Source organism: Dunckerocampus dactyliophorus, chromosome 7, assembly GCF_027744805.1.
Source record: "Dunckerocampus dactyliophorus isolate RoL2022-P2 chromosome 7, RoL_Ddac_1.1, whole genome shotgun sequence".
Lineage (NCBI taxonomy): Eukaryota > Metazoa > Chordata > Actinopteri > Syngnathiformes > Syngnathidae > Dunckerocampus > Dunckerocampus dactyliophorus.
In genome coordinates, this window is record NC_072825.1 from 22,482,671 (window position 1) to 22,503,384 (window position 20,714).

At 41.5% G+C, this 20,714-nt stretch overlaps 1 protein-coding gene across 5 annotated transcripts in view; it reads right to left on the reverse strand.

Moving 5' to 3' along the window:
- hdac9b (histone deacetylase 9b) overlaps positions 1-20,714 on the reverse strand; it is a 61,454-nt gene that overhangs the window by 17,805 nt on the left and 22,935 nt on the right. Inside the window, exons 1-6 of one of the 5 annotated variants that reach the window (XM_054781882.1) lie at positions 9,616-9,696; positions 9,365-9,417; positions 2,620-2,861; positions 2,169-2,384; positions 1,230-1,360; positions 979-1,100 (exon numbers count right to left, since the gene is read on the reverse strand). In XM_054781882.1, the coding sequence (XP_054637857.1) occupies positions 979-1,100; positions 1,230-1,360; positions 2,169-2,384; positions 2,620-2,790 (640 nt within the window). In that variant the 5' untranslated portion in view covers positions 2,791-2,861; positions 9,365-9,417; positions 9,616-9,696. Of the gene's footprint in view, positions 1-978; positions 1,101-1,229; positions 1,361-2,168; positions 2,385-2,619; positions 2,862-9,364; positions 9,528-9,615; positions 10,018-20,714 lie in introns of those variants that run through there. The other 4 variants (XM_054781878.1, XM_054781877.1, XM_054781880.1 and 1 more) reach the window with 4 other exon arrangements.

Here is a 20,714-nt window from a genome sequence, read left to right on the forward strand (position 1 = left end):
ATCCTAAAAGATACAATTCCTTTGTGTCATCTCTAAATTGGATATCTACACATCATGACAGGCTTGTAGTTAAATAACTCAACAAGTAGGACTGTTTTGGGGTGTAATTAAAGAGACAGGGGGAAAAGAACATAATGTAATTTGGTGAGCTCATTGCTGAATTATGAGTTTTTAACTGGCCAACTTTGGTGCTCATGAAATAGAGGGGACAGGAATTATTCTTATTTATATAGCCTTCCCCAAAGGGCTCCTCAAGCTTTAAAGCAACAAACCTAAGCTTTTTGCCTTTTGGTGGGAACCTGCGTCCAGTCAAAACACTTTGTGAAGCTAATACCTTAGAGAGAGAGAGATCTGCTTTAATTTTCTAATTTATTCTAAGTAAGAATTAGAATGTGCCATAATAACAAAGTAATTTTAGTGAAAAAACAACACTATTTAAAATATTTTTAAGTGTCTTTCCTTCTTCTTTCCTTCTGAAGATTTGGTGATGAGCCCTGGAGGGGTGAGTGAGAGGCAGGGGTCTTAATAATAAGCCTAACTGATGTTATTAGCAGGTCATCGGCAAGCCCAGGAAACACTCAATGGCTCTGCCGACCTCTTGATAGACAGGGGTCAAAAAGAACCTCACTGTATTAATAATGTCACAAACAGGGGTATAGTCGAAGTCAATTTTGTGCCTCAAGGTTCGCTCTAATGTACCCCATAGGACTCAGTATTGGACTCCAAAGTACCCTTTCCTGGGCCAAACACATAGAGTTCCCAAGCTGTAAAAGCTAGAAAGGCAGCATACTATTCTTGAATCCCTAAAGGTACAATGAATTTTCTGAGCGTGTAGTGCAGTGAATACAAATTAACATCGCAAAAGTCACTGAGCATGTGGAATTTACATTTGCACGTACTGCATGAGCCTGCATGTAGATTTATGTGCCTGCATTCTAATGTGTCCTATGTGTGCCACACAAATGCAAATATGCAAACCTGTCTTCCTCAAGGGGAAGTCGTCCTTGCTGTCTATGGGTGATGGCAGAGTATAGTGGCAGGTAGGGGACGTGCCACCCAGAGGCGGAGAGCTTTGGTCCAGGGATGTGTGATGGGAGGACCTGACCACAAAAAGCATTGAGTAAAGATTAGTGCCATGTGTCTGAGTGACGTACTGACGTACTTTCTAACCAAAAAAAAAAAGCTGCTTTACGTTAAGTCACACACAGGCCGGGGCAGAAAGTCGTTACCTGTACCAGAGCTTGGGGTGGTGAATGAATGAATGATTGACGCCATTGCTGGCAGGGTCCTTTGCTGATTTGCTCAACAGAAACTCTTGGAGTTTCTGCTTCACCTCTGTACTGGCCACTGCACCTGCCAGACCAAAAGATGGAAGAACAAGGATTGGGGTTACCCTACGGATTTTTGGACTTGTGATATACACCATACTGTATTCTCACCAAAATGTCCTGAAATACTGTACATCATTTTTGACTTCTACTGAGTGGGCAGGCAGAACTCATGTATGAACATCTCCCCCTAGTGGCCTACCAGCTTAAGATGGCAAAAAAAGCGGCTCCTGCTAAAAGAACCCTCTTTCTTGGAGGCAGACAGTTCCAGGGCACCGTTTCAAATTACCTGACCTGACAAAGTCATAAGTTATCTCCTCTATTATTAGACAGAATGTAAAAACAGAAATGTAACCCTAGACCCAGAGCTATTAAAAGACGTTTTCAACAAAACTGGGCAACCTCAGCATTTCGTATTGCTCATCATTGTGAGGCATGTGCCATTTAATTATAGTCTTTAGCATCATCATCATGTTGAAATTATTGCTATCTATTTTCTTTTTGGTCTGACTAAAGTAAACCATAAATATTTCCTAAAAAATAGTTAGATTAAATTACATGGTGCGAGATATATACAGTTTAGTTTCACTTTTTAAATTTTGCATTATGGCTTCTGCTTCTGAAATTACCACTGTAACTCTTCTTGTACAAAACACAATCTACAGTCAAAAATATGTTTTTGAATTGTTATAGATCCAAGACATTTGAATAAAACGAATAGTGCACCTTCTCTTAGGTAATGAATTTAAAATAGTGAGCATTATAATTTTGGTGTCCCTAAGGTTCCTTTTGCCTCAGGCCCTCTAAATGACTCATTTTCCCCCTCGGTGTCGAGCTCTTACTCTCTCTAGCGCGCTCTTTGGCCCGGAGGCTCAAACTGGAGATGTGCTGCTCTCGCCGATGCCTTTCTAGCTCTTTCTCCTGCTGGTTCTGTAGGAGCTGATGATTCTGCTGCTGCTGCTGCTGCTGCTGCTGCTGCTGCTGCTGTTGCTCCAGACGCCGCTCCTTCTCTGCAAGTTCCTGCTGCTGTTTCATGGCCTGGAGCTCCTGTTGAAGCTTAGAGCCCAGCACATCATCAGTCAGCACGAGGACAGCACAGTAATTTTTCTGTATTGCTGTAATGGACAATTTGACGCTTGTCTCTAAAAACACAAATCACACTGAAACGCTGTATTACTGAGCTGTCTCTTCTTATCCCAACTCAGTGTTCTGGTATTTCCAAGCTACTATTTCATGCTGTGTTGTTTCATGTGCTCTGATGAGCTGCACACAACTACTGCTAAACACCCACCTTGAGGTGCTCCTGGAGCTGAACTTGGTGCTGACGGGTCAACTTCTCATGCTGCTTCTGGAACTCGCTGATGAGTAGCTGCTTCTGGATCTGCTGCTGCTTCTGGATGAGCAGGAGCTCCTGCTGCAGCTGCCTCTCCCAGAGCCCCGGGTCTGAGCCTGGCCCCAGCATCCTCAGGTCTGTGCGCAGGTCCAATGGCGATAGAGGTTCCACGGCCAGCGGTACGTCTGACTTTATCTCCACTGAGAGAATAAATAACAGGAAGAAAAGAAATTAACGTAAACGAAGATGGCTGAATGGACGGAGAACTACAGCAAGTGTCAGCTGGATGGAGGAATGGGAGACAGTTTTCTCTCATGTGAACCTGCAATTATAATAGTTTCTAAAAACAAACACTGGATCGCATCCGGCAGCGTCTACTGGGAGCAGCTACAGCGGACCCAAAGGACGCTTGGCACGGAGCAATACAGTGGTCATTTTAAGTATTTCTTTAAATACAATCTTCTGTCAGTTCTAATAAACAAATGACCTCCAGCCAAATTATACACAAGTATACTACTGACAAAAGTATTAAAACCAAGAACTGTTTACGTCATTATGGGTAATTATACAAAAAGACAGGGGACTAAAAACATTATTCCCTCTTTTTATCCATACAGAATAATTGGTGCTTGCATAAAATCTGGCCAAGGTAATAACCGCCTCGGATCTTGGAACCCGAAATGTACACTTCAACAGGGATGTGAGCATACAAGTCACCACTGATCTGCTTTGTCCACAACATCCTGCCAAATTGATTAAGCGTGTTAACAAAGGTGATGGTGATGTAACAGCCAATGAAGGGTACACAAATATTGGCCAAGCTGCTACAGAGTGTTTTGACACCAAAGAAACATCCAAACCTACTTGAAATTCCAGTAGCTGTGGGGAGATTTACAGAGTGTATTCATCGCCTTAATGTTCTCCAGGCAGGAGGTGGCAAACACACATATGCACACACACACTCAGTTAGTCTATCACCTGTTCACTGGAGCAACGAAAGAAATCTGACACGCCTGACTTTTTGCATTCTTGTTGTGATGCCATTATCCAGCATCATAAATTTTAATTAAGATTTTAAACCTGTCAAGGAAGAAGCATCTGTCCATAATAGCCATCATTTGAGAAGCAACGTCCCCATGTTCCCTGTGACTGTGAGGCATCACTTTGTTGTGTTTTTTTCTCATATACTGCCACCATTCAGTGCGTATGTGGCGGTGCTGATTATAAATAGCAACATAAAAGCAAGTGGCGCAATCCTGGTCTGTGACAACCCCCACACCCTAGTATCCACCACCCTAACTTGCCGCTGTCATGGCAACGCTGGCTACGTAATTACACCCCACCACCACCAACACCACCCCATCCTGCAGATACGTAGACTCGCCGCTTGTCATCTCCTGCCTACTGTGACAAGTGGGCTATTATATCAGTGCTTATATAAGAATGGAGTCCCCAGCAGAGAGAAACACGGCAAAAAGATTACAAAACCCTCCAATACAAACACATAGAGAGAATGGTGAGTGATAACTAGTCTTAAAAGAGCTTCAAAAGACTGAAGACAGCCAGCGGGAACTCCTGGGCTGCGGTGTTCTATAAACAGCTCCAGTGAGATGACAGCGGAGGGCACCAGCTCAGCAGGTATGGGAATACGGACCTGTAGATCAGACACCTCTCAGATGACAAGGAATATTCATCTTGGCGTTTAAATACTTGACAAAAGGACATGTAACGGGCGCTGTTCCAGGGACAGCCGTGAACCTGTGAACCATTCAAGGACTCAGTCTGACGCCGTTGTTGCTTCTGCCTAATGGTCCTAAAAATAGCAACAAAAACACCTGCTGGCTGGAAGAACTCGCCACTGTGATATTTAATTAATCTCATATTTCATTCCCTACCCCGACAGTGAATGACATTAAAGATCTCCACTTTGATCGGCGCATCAAGCTGAGCCTCCATCACTATTCCTCAAATAAAGGAGGAAGGCGGAGGCGGGAGTGTGAAGGCTTAGGGCCACATTTGATAACCGAGGCTGCACAAAATGGCCCTTGAGGAAACCACAACAGCCTCATGCACCCTGTTCTATTCTTGTCCACTCAACGTCCACAAAAATAGCACTGAGCGAAGCTACAAAGTTGAAGGAAAATAAGACCCTTAAGGTACTACGTGATGAATTTAAAACATCCTTCATGACTGGGAAATGCTGCGGACAATGTGCTTCACACAATAACATGGTGGTATTTCAGCAAAAACTTGCGCCCACCTGCAACTGAAATCTGCAGGTTCTGTCAAACAAAAAGAATCCGTAGGCAGACAAGAATACCGGAGCACCAGTTACCAGGGCCAAATATAAATGCTTTTCTGAGCACAGTCTTAATATAGACAAAGTGCGAAAGACTGTCACATTTGTGAGGCTGCCAGCTTAATTTAACGTGGGCAAAAATAAAAGCGCCAAATTGCATTCATGTAATGTTCAGTTCATAGGTAAATGCTCCAAAAGTGGTACAATTTGGAGTTCTACCAAATGTTTTTAAAAGACAAAACTTCAAACCATCATTATACGCAAAGTCAGCAAATTTTGCGAGCATTCAGCTAAGTGATGAACTCTACAAGTGTGTTTTTTGTGACGTCACCACAGAAAGGTACCGATGATGGTAAAGAGAAAAAGTGTGATGATAACCATAGAACCTGACCTGGAACTTACTGCAACATAGGAAAGGGTGTGGCTTCTCAGTACAAAATCAGCAATACAAATACCGTTAATAGCCGCAAATTTTTTCACAGACTTCAAACACTTCGTATTTAAACAATGATGTGGCTAATTTATGGCTAAAAGAACTAGTTCCCAAGATGAGTCAGGAAACAGTGAGTTGGACTAGTGAAGTGGACACTAATATCACATTTTGAAGTCTTATACCGCGATTGTGTTTTGATCTCAAAAATCTTAAGAGCGTTTGGGCAAGTGTAGAATTACGACAGCTTCTGTTTGGATTGCTTGGGCAGCTGTTGAACTCCGATGAAAAAACGTGTCTCATGTCTAATTGTGTCTCATGTCTCGGAGCTAACAAGTGAAGCTGGGAACGCTGAGTGTAGGTAGGATTGCAAGGTTTACAGTGTGTCTTTCTGTGTACATATCCCATGTTACAACTATGACACCTGTGGCTTAGAGACAGCCTATAGTGCGTCCTATATATGTACAAACATTGTTTTGCTCTTTAAATTCGGTGGGTGTGGCTTATAATCAAGTGCGCTCAACAGTCCGAAATTTAGTCCGGAAATAAATGTCAATTAGATACACATACTAATTTGACAGAGCTGATTCCAATGTAAATTGCATGGAGCTGAAAGCAAAATGAGGCATAATGAACAAATGGCACCATTGTGTATCTGCCAGGTGAGTATTCTTACTGTTAGTTTTATTTAGTGTCATTAGTTTTATTTGTATTTATACTTAAATATTACAATTTTCCAGACTGTAAGTCGCACTCAAAATATATCAAAACATATAAATAATTTTAACATGTTTTTAAAAGTTAATTCATACTGACTGCCATGAACCAAGACGTGAACATTACCGTCGACAGCGGTGAGAGGGAGCGCCAGGTTAGTGACAACAAGGATGAAGATTTCAATGGATTCAGTATTGCTGAACGAGATCGGGAGTTGGGTGACTTGCTTCTAGGTCTCGCTAGCTTGTTACATTAAATGAGCTTCGTCAGCTTCCCAGGCATGTTCTTTATGCTATTGTGTAGCTGAGTAACTGTGTTACGTTAACATACCGGACACCTATTGAGCCTGTTGCTCTGTGTGCTATTGTTTAGTTGAATAACTTGCCTTTCCAAAATAAATGATGGTTCTTGGTCTTCAGAATTTGTGAAATAAAGTTGCAAGTAAATGCGACTTATAGTCAAGTGCTACGTATACTGTATATGTTTATTTCCTCTTCATGACGCATTTTTTGACTGATGCAACTTATACTTCAGAGCAATTTATAGTCCGAAAAATATGGTACTTTTACTTTATGGCAGTTTTATTTAGTTTTATCACATAAACTGTGTTGGACTTTGGAGGCCATGATGACTGTAAATGTTTTGCTGGATTAGAGTGAGGCGCCTCCAGGTTTGCTGGGCGCACCTGCACTTGGTGCGCTGGTAAACAAGATATTTATGAATGACAGCCCCCAAATGTTTTTTAGCACCAGTGGGAGACAAGCACCCGGCCCCATGCCCAAATTTCTCCCGGTAGAAGGCCCGCCGGGTGGTGATTGGGTGACTCACGGCCTGTGAGCGCTGCAGTGTGAACCACCAGTTTCCCTAAAGTGTTTACGTACTTCTCCAGTCCATTTGCATAGCGTGAGTCCTGCTCTTGGTTACAGTGACAATCACAGCCTTAATTTGAGATGGCTGCTTGAAATAAAACTAGCTTAGCATGAAAAAAGAGTCATTCATAATATAAATATCACACACTGAATAGAAAGCGCAAAGCTCTTTTTACATCTTCAGTTAGCCCTTCTGTCATTAAATGAAGGACATGATATTCGGGCCCAAAAACAACACATCACATGCAAATGGAGAAACAAGTAACACAACAACACATTTTTTTCCCTGTAAAAACTTTAGAATAGTACACCCTTGAAACCATCAGCAGCAGTCGCATTTCTATTAGAAGTGATTTATCCAACGTTGTTTTTAATCATCTTTAGCATAAATTTGAGCTCCATTAGCTCCCTTTGTGTTGCATGTTGCCTGAGATGTTTACTGATCTAAGTCTGACAATATAAATAGAATCAGAGACAGAAGATGTTTGACAGAGGGGTAAAAAATAAGTTGATCCTTGGGACAGCAATGTGGCACTGGATCTCCCATTAAGTGCCTTGTTATTTTCAGGAGTTGGCAAGTCTAAAGCAGGAAACGGCACTTTATTTTTAAGACGCAGGCTCGTCCTTGCAGCTGAGCCAGATTTGAGACTGGCGGGCTATCTGTTAACAAAGAGAACTGACCCGAATCACCACGCTGGAGCCAGAAGTCTGGCCGTCTCCTGTTCTGCCGTCAACAAACAACAACTCACAATAGCCCATCCATTAAGTATTAATGCAAGAAGAATGAGAGAATGCAAAACAGAGAAATCAATATGTTATCAGCTTTTATATTTGAAAAAAGGCTTCTTAATAATATTTTAATTAATTCTTGGCAGGCAATATTAAATGTAGATCCCATTGGCAATAAAATACTAATAGATCAATCACCAGGAATCAATTACCACAGCTACAAGAATAAAAAAAGAAAACATCACCTGTCTCCTTTGGTAATAAAGACAGAAACAAAAATGGAAAAAACTAATGAAGACTAGACGGTCATAATCATTGTTTTTGTGATTCAGTCATGATCACTTCAAACATACGCTGTAAGAGGAACATGAAAGTACACGTGCCACACAAGGAGGCTTGTTAGGTAGACCCTTCATTGTCTGCATGCTTCCAATTGAAGTAGACTTGCATGATATTTTGCACCCAGAGACTTAGCTAATTAGTTCCTAGGTGGAAAGCTCATTTAGGTGAGTTTTTGTCTGATAATACGGGCACACATGTTCTTTTCTTTTGCATAAAAGGTTATGGCGATTTCCTTTAAACAACAGATTTTTTACGCAACTGCCGCAAGCAGCTTGGACAACATCCATTAACCTAAAATTCAGAGCGCATGAGCTCGTATTAAATCTGCACAGGCAAATTCAGCAACACCTACTGAACAACAGATTGCTTTCACTCTATATGTCAAGTATCTGCCATAAAGTGACGGGGACAAATTCAACAGACAAATGACAGAATTGTCTATAAATATATGTTCCAAAGCACCCTTATATCAGGAGCACGCCAAGATGGAATGATAACGCACAGACCGCCTAATCTTAGCAGCCTAATGCCATAAGCTGAAAATAACTCAACTAAGAATAGCTGACCCACAGAATAAGCAAGGAGGCTGAATTCAGGCGCTCTGTGCAGCCGTTGTTTGCCTCACAGGCCTTGCACACAGAGGAGGACAAGAAGTGTGACAACGTGATTTATGGACAGATGGAATGTGTCATCCCCCTGTCTTATTTCTAAATTTGTGCAGCCCGCTGCCTCTGAGGGCTTTTGCCTGCAGCCAAACTTGTGATACCTACAGCGTAATTTTGTCTTTCTTCTAATCTAGTTGTGGATAATCTAGTCCAATTAAATTAGCCGAATTTGTCTGCAGTACGTCACGAAACACACATGACAATGGTTTCACTTCAACTCCTGACTGCTATTCAAAGACCATTCAAACATTTTATCAATAGGGAGATGCATGAGAAAGTGACTCATCCTGAGTCCATTCACTGAGTAGTCATTCTGTTGTGAGTCAGCCATTGTACATTTTCAATGTATGTTACGAGCAGAGCAAAAAATAGAGCAGTCTGTGGTAAACGTCCTGAGAGAAACCTTTAAGCTGTCCCCTCAGCATTCCTGTCACACTTTTTCCACTTCCCTAAAAAGTGCACACAAACACAACATCCCGTTCATGTTCTCTGTGACTCATTTCTGCCGGCTAGAGCATAGCAGTAGTGGCAGTACACTTCCCCCTTGTAATGTTTGGTAGAAAAACAACATTGTGTCTGACACATTCACGGCTGCTTTTAAGCTGTTATAAAACACTGACGGACACTACATGGAGCAGCAAAGAGTAAATACCTGGAATCAGGAAGAAGTGCTGCTTGCTACCACGAAGCCCGGCTGAGGGTTGTCTTTGCACACACAGAAAGAGAAACTGGCTGAGTGCAGAGTTGGGAGTGTGAAGAGAGCGAGAGAGTGGGAGAGAGGCAAGTACACAGAGGATGGACGAGCGTGTGAGGAGAAGCGAGGCTGGAATGCACCAGCAGGAAAGGGGGGGGGGGAATGAAAAGCTGAGATTCCCAGGCAGCACAACTAGAAAGGCTGATCACCTGAGCTGTTCACGTTGTGCATCCCGCTCTGGTTGGGTAGCGGCTGGGCTCCAACGCTACCGTCTGTTGTGGAGAAACTTGACTCGGCCTCGTAAATCGTCTGCAGCATACTCCACTTAGCGCTCAGGTCGCATTGCACGCCGTGACCGAAAAAGCCACCCCTACAGCCACCTGGGGAAGCAACCGCCACTCCTCTGAGACACCACTCTCACTGGAAAGCAAGCGCACACTCTCTCTGCAAGGACTGTTTGCTTTCAGCCAGCAGTGTATCTGCCTTCCTATGCCTGCCTTCCCTTCTCGGCAAAGTGTCAGAAGGGAACCTGCAAATGTGAAGCAGAGTTGCCTGGCAAAGCCGTGTGTACTGTGCACTGAGCACCTCGCAAAAGGGAGTGATGCAAGCTGGGGAGGGAGTGAGCTTCATTTGCATGTGAATCAACAACTGCGTGGCCCACAGGTGACAGAAATAGAACAATAGCCAGCCCTGGCTAAAAATAGGTCAGGCGAGGCGCGGGGATTGGAGCAGCATTGATGCGTTTAAAAATACCACACCAAACACAGCTGTCTTCTGCAGCTCCTGCCAGAAGGCATGTCTCCTGACTCCTTCTCTGCAGATGGAGGCTTGATTCCTCCTCCCTCTCTCTCCCTTTTATTACTTGAGCTGTTGAACAAGTCTCTTTCACGCCTTACTTCTGTCTTCATTTGTTGTCTCAGGTATGAGGTATGAGAGACAGGATCCCTTGTTACATTGATATATTTATGAAATGATTCATGAGGCTGCTTCTTTCATGTGATTCACAAAAATATAGGTCTTATATTTAAACATACTGCAACCGACCACAAAGACGTTACACTTATAATTCCCTTTCTCTGGTCCATATCAGTTGAAGGAGTGGTAAACCACCTGTTTCTCTCCCTTTTCACACAGTAAAACATTCAAGCCAACCAAAATCACAAGATCGCTCTCTTGTCTAATTGATGGGTTGCACGTGACGTCACGTCCTGTTGCAGTGGTCATGGGCTCCAGCAGATGGGGGTCAGATGCGTATCTGTAGCCAGCAGTCAAGTGAAGTCAGCGAAAATGTCACATACATGTGCTGGTCTTGCATGTGGAAATTGTTCAAATAGGGATTTCAGAAAAAGTTGTTACTAAGTCAGTCAATCACAAAGGGAAAAAAGTTCAGGGAACAATCAAAAAATACAGAGAAAGGTGGCTGCTGAACCTGACGCTCTCATCAAGTGCAGCCAAGTCAGAATACGCTCAAGTTTGACTGACAACAACAAGCAAAAGTTACACTAAAACCAAAGTTAAAATATTGTTGAAACTCAACAAATTACAGCAAAATATTTATTATTAATGTTCATACACTAGAACCCCATGGAAAAACGATGAAGGACACATACAAGAATGTATTCATGCAGACCGACTGGGTGTAAGAATGCAGATAGACATGTGAGAAGCATTTGCTAGATTCATTGTGTCAGACGGGGGAGATAAGCTTTTACCACTGTTTGAGCACCGTGTTTTAACTATTTCATGTCTTCATGCAACACACCATTCACACTCACACGGAGTTCGGTAATGAAGAATGTAGCTCCAGGTAGTCGCTGGGATTTCACAAGTAAGGAGTTTGTCTTCTCAAAACAATATGGGTTCAAAAGAGTAATACACTAGCGTCACAAAAATGCCTACTCGAAAAAAATCAGACCTCACAAATCGCTCTGCGTTATATTTGTCTCCCGCCGTCTCCCTGCGCACCGTCGCCTCTCCATTCTTGTGTATGTGACGAAAACGCTCGCATCTACTTCCGAGACGGAGTACCGCAACCATCTTGTTTACGTGAGTGTTCCACAGCGGAAGAAAACGCGAGCCTCTTCGTCACATACACAAAAATGGAAAGGCGACAGTGCGCAGGGATATGGCAAGGATTACTCTTTTGAACGTATATTGTTTTGAGAAGCTAAACTCTTTACTTGCGAAACGTAAGCGACGACCTGGAACTACATTGTTTATCACCTGAATCCAACCAGAACTGGATTTAGGAGACCAAGTGGGGGGCTGAGTCGCTGTTGGTGCACTACACTGCTGATGGGGATGTCATACAACTTCATGTAAAAAAAAAATCCAAACTATCCCTGTAGTTAGATCGTGTTTGACTTTTTAAAGATCAAATTAATGTACCTATATTATATGTATAAGTACTGTATGTATATGCTACCATTGATTGATCATTGTAATCGCTGTTTTGTGCATGTAGCAGTCTCCATGGCAAGGTGTAAACTGGAAGAGGTTGCTGCTTAAAACTATTCTCTACCACCAGTCTTTCCTTCTGACCCATATCCAGCAAGAGAGGACCTTGATAGTACAGTGGAGAAAGTGTGGCTCGTAGCAGAAGTCATGTTTGTGGCACTTTCAATGATCATTCATTGTTGCTGTCTGCGATGGAACATCACCATAGTCAGAAGAGCCATAGTAGAGCTACTAATATTAAAGCATACAGGGCATTTGCTGAGCTGATAATTACTTCATGTCAGAGTTCATTATTAGCAATTATTATAACTGCCAAGATGACTTGATATGATGTGACGTAATAGGTCAATCGGAAAGCCATACATTTACCCACGCTGAAAAGAACATTAAACGCCATCTAGTGTTTCGGAAGCACACAGCCTCCACATTAGCAATAGTGCATGTATACATGGACTTCACGTGTACATGTGAAAGCGGAAGAGAATGTTTTATTTGGGGACTAATTTAGTGCATGTAAACATAGGGACTGTTAGGTGTATGAATGAAACAAAAAGAAGGTTCGGTGTATGGAGCGGTGAGTAAAACTGTCCTTTGTTGATAACTTTAATAGTTAAATCTACCAGCAACAGCACACCAACAAATCGCCAGACGACATGCTATGCAAAAGACATGTTCAGTGAAGCCTGATACACATTACAATTATCGGGCCGATTTTGAACCTGATTCCATCCTTCTGACCAGTTAGCAAAGGCCTGATTATTTGATGTCACTGAAGATTATCCTGACAGATTATCTTGTGGTGTGAGATGTTTACTTCCCCACAATCTGCTTGAAAAACGGTCGAGGCACTGTTAAACATTCCGTTTTTACGATTAAAAATCTTGGTCAACAACAGAGACAGCTGAACCTCAAACTGCAGGACTGTCACATGGAATGAAACAATGGCCGGTTGGGAAGCCGGCCGATTGAAGAAAATGGAAGCAAAACAAATTGTATTGACCCAAATAGAAAACAGTATTTGTTTCCTCAGAAAAAAGTCTGAAAAAGACGGGTAATCTTCTATTTAGGGTCCTGAGGTTCATGCATACAAACTAACAGACCCTTGCAGTGTGCAACACCAGTGTGAATGCAGCCTTAGCAAACAACTGAGAAGGAGCTATGATGCTAATTTTAAGATAATGGTGCTCAATGCAGCAGAGACATGAAACAACTGTCGAGACAAAATATAATTGACTAAATATAATTTAACTGATGATAAAAAGACTCATTGTGTCTACGACTGAAAAAGATGGTCTGTCTTGTATTCTAAAAAAGAGAGAACAATTCCTTACGTTTATCCCTGTGCCATAATAAAGCGCAAAACATTAATTAATAAGCAATGTTATCCACTAGGTGTAGCTGAGAATGAGGCACACACAAGTCATCCGCGGTTCGTGAAACAAGGTACACGCTGCAAGCGTGCAGCACGTATTTACTGTATCTGCTGCGCATGCTATAAATAGTGTGAGCGAGTCCAGTGTTTATGGACCAAATTAAATTTTTTTTATTCATTTATGGAAGTGTGTTCATAACCACGAAATGCTGTAACACGGAATATGGTAACCCAAGGAGCACCTTTAATGTCAGTCCGGGTGACCTGCAGCACACTGCTACCTGTCACAGGTTAGTCCAGATACTATATGAGGGCTCTGATTGCGACTGGACAGAGGTATGATACTAACAACACACAAGAAGATTTCACATTGTGCAAAGAATCGGCTTTGTGTGACAAAAACACTACATTTAAGTGGGATGCCGCGTAAAAGCTGTGTTAAGGGAAGACGAAGTTTTCATCCCCTCACTGTGTCAGTTCTGTGTATGTATGTATGTATGTGTGGGGTTAAGTGTGTATCCAGGCCAGTACTGTTACTCGGGAAGCATGCTTTCAGCTTGCCAGGGAAGCCAACTGGAAGATGCCGTAACAGCACGACGGCAATTACATAAACCAACTGTGTCAAGAGCATCTCTCATGTTTTACACCCCCCCAGCACCACCTCCATGAAACAGTCTTAGTGATGTGATGTATAATGGCGGGGTGTGACAAGACGCAAACACATTACTCATCTTAAAAACCTGAACCCTGAGAAACATAAATATAACATTTCATGAGTTTTCTATTAATACGTCTTCCAAACCAAGCCAAGGTCCATTGTTGATACAATCTGACTCCCTCCCATAAAAGTCAAATCAAACCTGACCACTAAGGCAGCTCTTGGCTTTGTGGCCAAGCAGCCTGTGCCTTTAAATTTTTGATCTTCCTTCATAATTTGACCTGTCCCCCAGCCAGGGGCGTGGAGCCAGCGCAGCTATTTTTAGGTGCCGAGCTCTGACGACTGGCTGCAGACACACATACATACACAGAGAAGGAGTTTTACTGTGTTGTTTCAGCTGGACAAACATTTAACCCTTGCATCCTTTTGTCACCTCGCAGCCAAGGAAGTAAATACTGCAATGCACAACTAATGTGTGACATTAATGCCAATTAGGGAGACACCCATCCATGCAGTTTATTCTTTGAATCTTAAAATCTAAACGTTCTCCTCTGATTGCGTGCAGGTTTTTTCCCTCAACTATAGAGACAGCTCCTCTCACTTGGGTGACACATTTCCAGATTTAGGAAGCTCCTAATCTTTATGAAGGATAAGACTGGGGAGGGAGATAACAAGTCTTCAAGTCCAAAATAATGACTGCTAAAGACTCAGAACTCCATCTGTCGCAGCATCTGTCAGACCAGGAGAGTGTTGACCCCGCAGGCTGACCTCCACAAAGGCCAGGAATAGTTGATCAAAAGGGGAAGCGAGTCCATCACATGAATAATATGAGAATGGAGTCTCTATTTATATGAGCAGAGCAATCTTAGCATGTGCTAAAATTAGTCGGTTGAATCACATGTTTCAGCACGCCTAATACTTATGTTTCTTTATCCAAATATTGTAAGCAAAACGCTCCAGTTTATTTATAATCAGTCCTATCTGGATATTTTTGTGTATTTTTTTATATTTTCCATGAGAGTAATTGTCGAGTCTAATTGACAGGGAAGAGAGGTGAACAGGTACAGGTGGTACAGTGGAACCTGGTTTGCGTACGCCCTGGTTACCTTATTTTTTTGGTTCACGCCAAAAATGTAGGCAAAAATTTTGCCTCGCTTCACGCACATTTCCTCGTTAGCATACAACATGCCACGTGTCCAACTGTGTTCGTAGCATATTTTTAGCACAAAACGTCCCTGTTAACAACATGTTACCATGAAAACCGGAACCAGAAGTCATTGTCCCCCAGCTCCGTCGCCCATCTATGACGTCATCAGCAGTTACGCCACAAGTCTCTGCTTTTCTTATTGATCACTGCTGCAAAACAAAATGCAGCCAAACAAAGTTGAAACTACCAGCATTTTGATAAAGAAGGCAAGAAACGCTATTGAATTCGCAAAAGAACTCATAGCAAAACACAAAGTGATGTCTGTGTGGATCTTGTTGCCTCATTGCAGTCTTTGTCAACAATCAAGACATCAAGGTAAAAGTGACGTAAAATGTTCATTTATCCCTTTCATTCATCATTTATATGCATTTTTACTAGTTTTCTGCATGTAAAACTATAATTGTAAAACACTAATATAGTGTTTTGTGTTCAGATTTTTGGGTGCCAGGAACAGATTAATTGGATTTACATTATTTCTTATGGGAAAACTTGATTCAGTTAGAGTAGGTTTCAGTTTGAGTCGGACCTTCTGGAGCAGATTAACGCCGCTAACCGAGATTCCACTGTATCAACTTGAAATATATGTTAGTCGTGATTAACCTACAATGTTTATTTATAACTAGCTTCCTGGAGCTGATGAGGGATTGTGGGATTGTAAAAAGCTCCATCCAAATGCTAGGACCCAGTAAACCGGCAATGTGGCACGACTGTTATAGCTCTGACTGCGTCACCCGTGGCCTTTGTCTGCTTTAGTCCTATTAAAGCATTTAAGTGTGAAAGTCAGCGTCTCTGCCGGATAGTCAGTCTGCGGCAACTGACACTGTTGGGGCACATGCATGCAAACACATACTGTATATACGAGGTCTGTCTTCACTGAACATCAGTAGGATACTCAAAATAACGTACACATAACATATTATTCACGCTTCATAAAAAAGATCAATTAATGGATCTCATGCAAACAATAAGGGCAAAGCCCAATGCCCTAACATTAAATGCTTTACGGCTACAATAGAGTTCATGTAACCAAATACGGTGGAATTTTTATTTCTTATTTTTATAATTATATAATTTTATTTTTTCATTGGATCTCATTTTTGGGGTTGTCAAAAGTGCGGCCCATTTTCGGCTGGCGTTTTTTATTAGCCCTCTGCATATTGTAAACATAAACTTATTATTATTAATTATTAATGAAATATGTTATTAGATATTGCACTAATTTGCTTTGTCACCTATAACACAAAGCTAAGATGTGTGATGGTGATAGTTTTTTTTATTTCTACTACTTAGGGCTGTCAAATGATTAAACATTTTAATCATATTAATCACGGTTTGTACAATAATCATGATTAATCACCATTTGCAACTATGTCTGAAATATAGCCATTTTCACTGTATTTTATTAACAGAAAGCTAAATGACAGGAGAGGATTATATATATTCAACATACTATGCTCCAAATTAACTGAAAATTTAAATTAATACACATCTACACACCATAATATAATTTGTCTGTCTCTTGGCAATGACTCTTGTATGTCTCTCTGCAATTCCTCTGATCTAGGCTATAGGCTGAAGTTATGGGTATTTAGAACAGTATTGCATCCATCCATCCATCCATCCATCCATCCATCCATCCATCCATCCATCCATCCATTATCTTCCGCTTATCCTAGTCCGGGTCAAGGGGCCAGCAGTCAGTCTCAGTAGGGAAGTTCAGACTTCCCGGTCTCCGGCCACCTCTTCCAGTCCCACCGGGAGGACACCAAGGCCTTCCAGCTCAGCCCTCTCTTCATCTGGTGAATGACCAGGTACAGCGACCATATTACTGCAGACGCTGCGCCTATCCGCCTGTCAAACGCACACCCCAACTAGAACAATATTTAAATTTTTAACCACAGTACAGAAAGAATGGTAAAACTAAGAGATACCACGCCTTTATTCAACACAATTAAATTGGAGCCATTTTATCCATTGCTCTTTTTTGTGGACTGCTTGAATGAACTTTAGTAGTTGTTGATGTCCACTGGTCTCCTACCCTATTCTCAGGGTCTGAGAATGGATTTTTAGCAACCTTTGAGTTCCACTGTACAATAGTACTTTTTTTTTTTAGCACAGTCGTCCCTCGCCACATGGCGGTTCGAATTCCGCAAATTCACTCTATCGCGGTTTTTCAAAAATATATTAATTAACAAATCATGCTGTTTCGTGGTTGGATACTATTATTAGTAAAAATAAGTAATCATATTTAAGCAAATGTTACGTATTATTTTACAAAATTAAGCATTTTCAAGAATAAAAATGTCTAAATGAACTAAAATACAGCAAAACTTTGGTTAGCGTCATTAATTCGTTCCAGAAGGTCTGACTCCAACCGAAATGGACGCTAACCGAATCTGTTCCAAAACGCCAAAAATGTTAAGACAAACCAGTTTTACAATAATAGTCTGACATGCAGAAAGCAATTTGAAATGCATATGAATGTACATAAACGATGAATGAAAGGGATAAATGAAGATTTAAGGTTACTTTTACCTTCTTTGAAGAAGCTAATGTGGCAGCGAGATTAACCACCACCACCTCTCTGTTTGGACATGAGTTGTTTCGTGAATTCAATAGTGTTTCTCACCTCAATACTCTTGCTAACAGTAAAATACGTGTGAGTCACTTAATAATTTCTTGTGTCCAAACTTGTAGGTTGACATTAAAATTCAAACAATGTTTGAACTTAGATTGTTTAAAAAAGAGAGAAATGTGAGAAAATGTTAAAACCTGTCTGAAAAAAGTGTATAAGGTCCATGTTGAGGGGTTTTGCAGCCTTAAAACATATATAATAATTGTAAAAAAAAATAGTTGGCTACTTTGCGAATTTCACTTATTTTGGGAACCTATCCCAAGCGACAAAGGCACAACTGTATTGTATGTTGCATTAATTGTACAGTGCCAGTCAAAAGTTTAGACACACATTGTCATTCAAGAGCATGAGAAAGTACTGTAAATGCAAACAGAGCTTACACGGGCACAGTGAGGTACATGATGCCGGACTCTTACGATTTTCCAAACTAAATTCTCGTGAGGGAACAACAGCGTGAGAGTTTATGTGTATGTTTCAAAATAGGGACACTGACCAACCAACAATAGAGATGAGGCAACAGGCGACTTCTAAGAGCACATCAACATGTTGTTATGCACAGGCAACTTAAATTATCTTTTGGGGATTGGACATTTCCTGTTGTGGTACATCAAAATCAAGGCGGTTGTATGTTTCTTCCAAAAAAAAAACCAAAAAAAAAAAAAAAAAAACTCTCACATTGCCACAGTTACTGTAGCAGTCCCGAGTCAACACTCGACTTCTGTGGCTTAATCACCATGGCACTGCTGCCTTGTGACAAAGTGTGCATGATGAAACCCAGCAGGGAGGCAGGCGAGAGCGGGATAAGTGTTGCAAGAAATAAATTAGGTGGACAAAACGGCGTTATTTACAAATGTGATCCGGCTAAAAAATGTGTTGTTCCCTTTTCACAGCGCATGATCCATGCGTGAGAGGGAGTGAGCGGGAAGCGTTTTATTGTTTCTCTGAACTTCACAGCCCCTTTAAACTAACTGTAGGAGGATGGTCATTTACAAAATCTAAAAAGATATTTGATTGTTGACTTCCTGCCTGGGTGGATGCAGAGTTTCATCATGTCACCCTGGGGGTAGAGTGGGGAAAAAGATCATTATCAAGTGCCAATTCCTGCGCACCAAGGGATGTTCTTCCTCGTGCTAACAGCAACCTCTGACGTAAGACTACCCACCTCCTCCCCTGAGCATCTTCTCCCTGGTGGCTGCCCTGACACTGCAGGGAAATTAACTCACCTCCCAATGATCTCATTGCCCCCTATCTTACTTACATCAGCTACTCATAAGTCACCATAACTGTGGTGGAGATTCTCCATTAACCTGAAGGGATTAATGTATTTACTAGTGAGCTAACTGCGAAAAGATTGGAGGCTGAAAAACAGCCCGTTTTCTGTTTACCTTGCGGTCAGTCTCATAAAAGCACAAAGGCTCTACAACTGTTGATATGATGGTGAAATCCAATTAGCGTGTACATCTGGATATGTTATGCGAGTGCGTTTCTCCGCTAATGATTTGGGCCCGCTTGCTTTTTATTGGGTTACTCTGTCTGGCGTCCTGTGGTATTTCCTGTTGGACGTTCAGGGCGATACAAAATGCACTTAACAGGTTGGATCAAATAACATGAAAACACATTTGAAGGCGGTCATGTTTGAAGCCCGTTTCTGAAACACAGCCAGCAAAGTTTGGCAATGCAGCCAATAATAACACATAATAAGTGTCATAATTTATTGGACCCCAACTTGCGCTCTTAAAAGAGTGAACATGCAAAATATAAAGTAATCAGCGGGGCCCATGAAACCCACTGACATACACTCCAACCCCCCAGATTTTACTATTTGCTGTTTATGATTCTTGTCACTACAAACCATCACACTGGTTCACTTTAATGTTTCACTTCCATTCCGTATTCAATTCAAAACAAACATTCCCATAGATAATAGCGGTAATAATGTTAAGCTAATTAATTAATTGCCATCTGTCACCATCATAACTTTTATTAACAATACAGGCAACGTTTTCAATAACACAATAAAATCCCTTTGATGTTAACCACTGGAACAAACTAAAACTCGGGATGTCTGATATTGGCTTTTTTGCTGATAATCGATATGCCGATATTCTCTCAATTTCCGATATCGATATCAGCCGATACCGATATGTGTAACATGACATATCTCCTGTGGTGGAATAACACATATCTGTTGTGAAGCTAATGGACACAGCATCAGCCAATAGCTTCTCAACGTGGCTGCAAACAACATTGTACAACATTGTAAAAAATCTGAGAAATACTTGCCATTAGGCTCAGGTTGTGACATTTGTTTCAAAAGTCAACAGAGTAGCCATTTCCATTTTTTTGGTCATCAAAAAGTCCAGGCAAGAAAATCAAGCGTCACAATTTTCATGTAAGCCTAGTGCTCTTAGTGCAGCAGCTTTGGCGGAGCCAGAAATTTTTCACTGAGGTGGCCAAGGTGAGACCATTACTCACACAGGGGTGGCAATAAGTTTACACCTGAAATGTCTAGATGGCCGGCCACCATGCAGCTCCGCCACTGTGCAGCAGCACTCTGTATTGGTTTCTACGTTACACTACAAATTGCGGGCCAAAATTAACATATTTTGCACCATTATATTTTAATGAAATTTCATCTGCAGATAGATATTAAAGTAACTTTACATCCTACATACTTTTTATCTTGTCCTGAAGCTCCGATCCATGAGTTTGAAAGGCTTAAAGTTGGACTTAACATTCGAGGCCGTAGCATGACTAGAGGTGGTCCAACACAGCATAAATCCGATGTGAAATTGAAGAGGAAAAGCAATCTACCTAACAAACATGTAAACGAATGAAAATACACCCGATATCATATGAAAAAGCAACATCTTCAAAGACTCTCCTAATCAAGCGTGCACACACAGCGTCAGATTTTACCGTTACTTACTCCTACTGAGCATAAGCGACATATGTAGAAAATGGATGGATGGAAGGAGC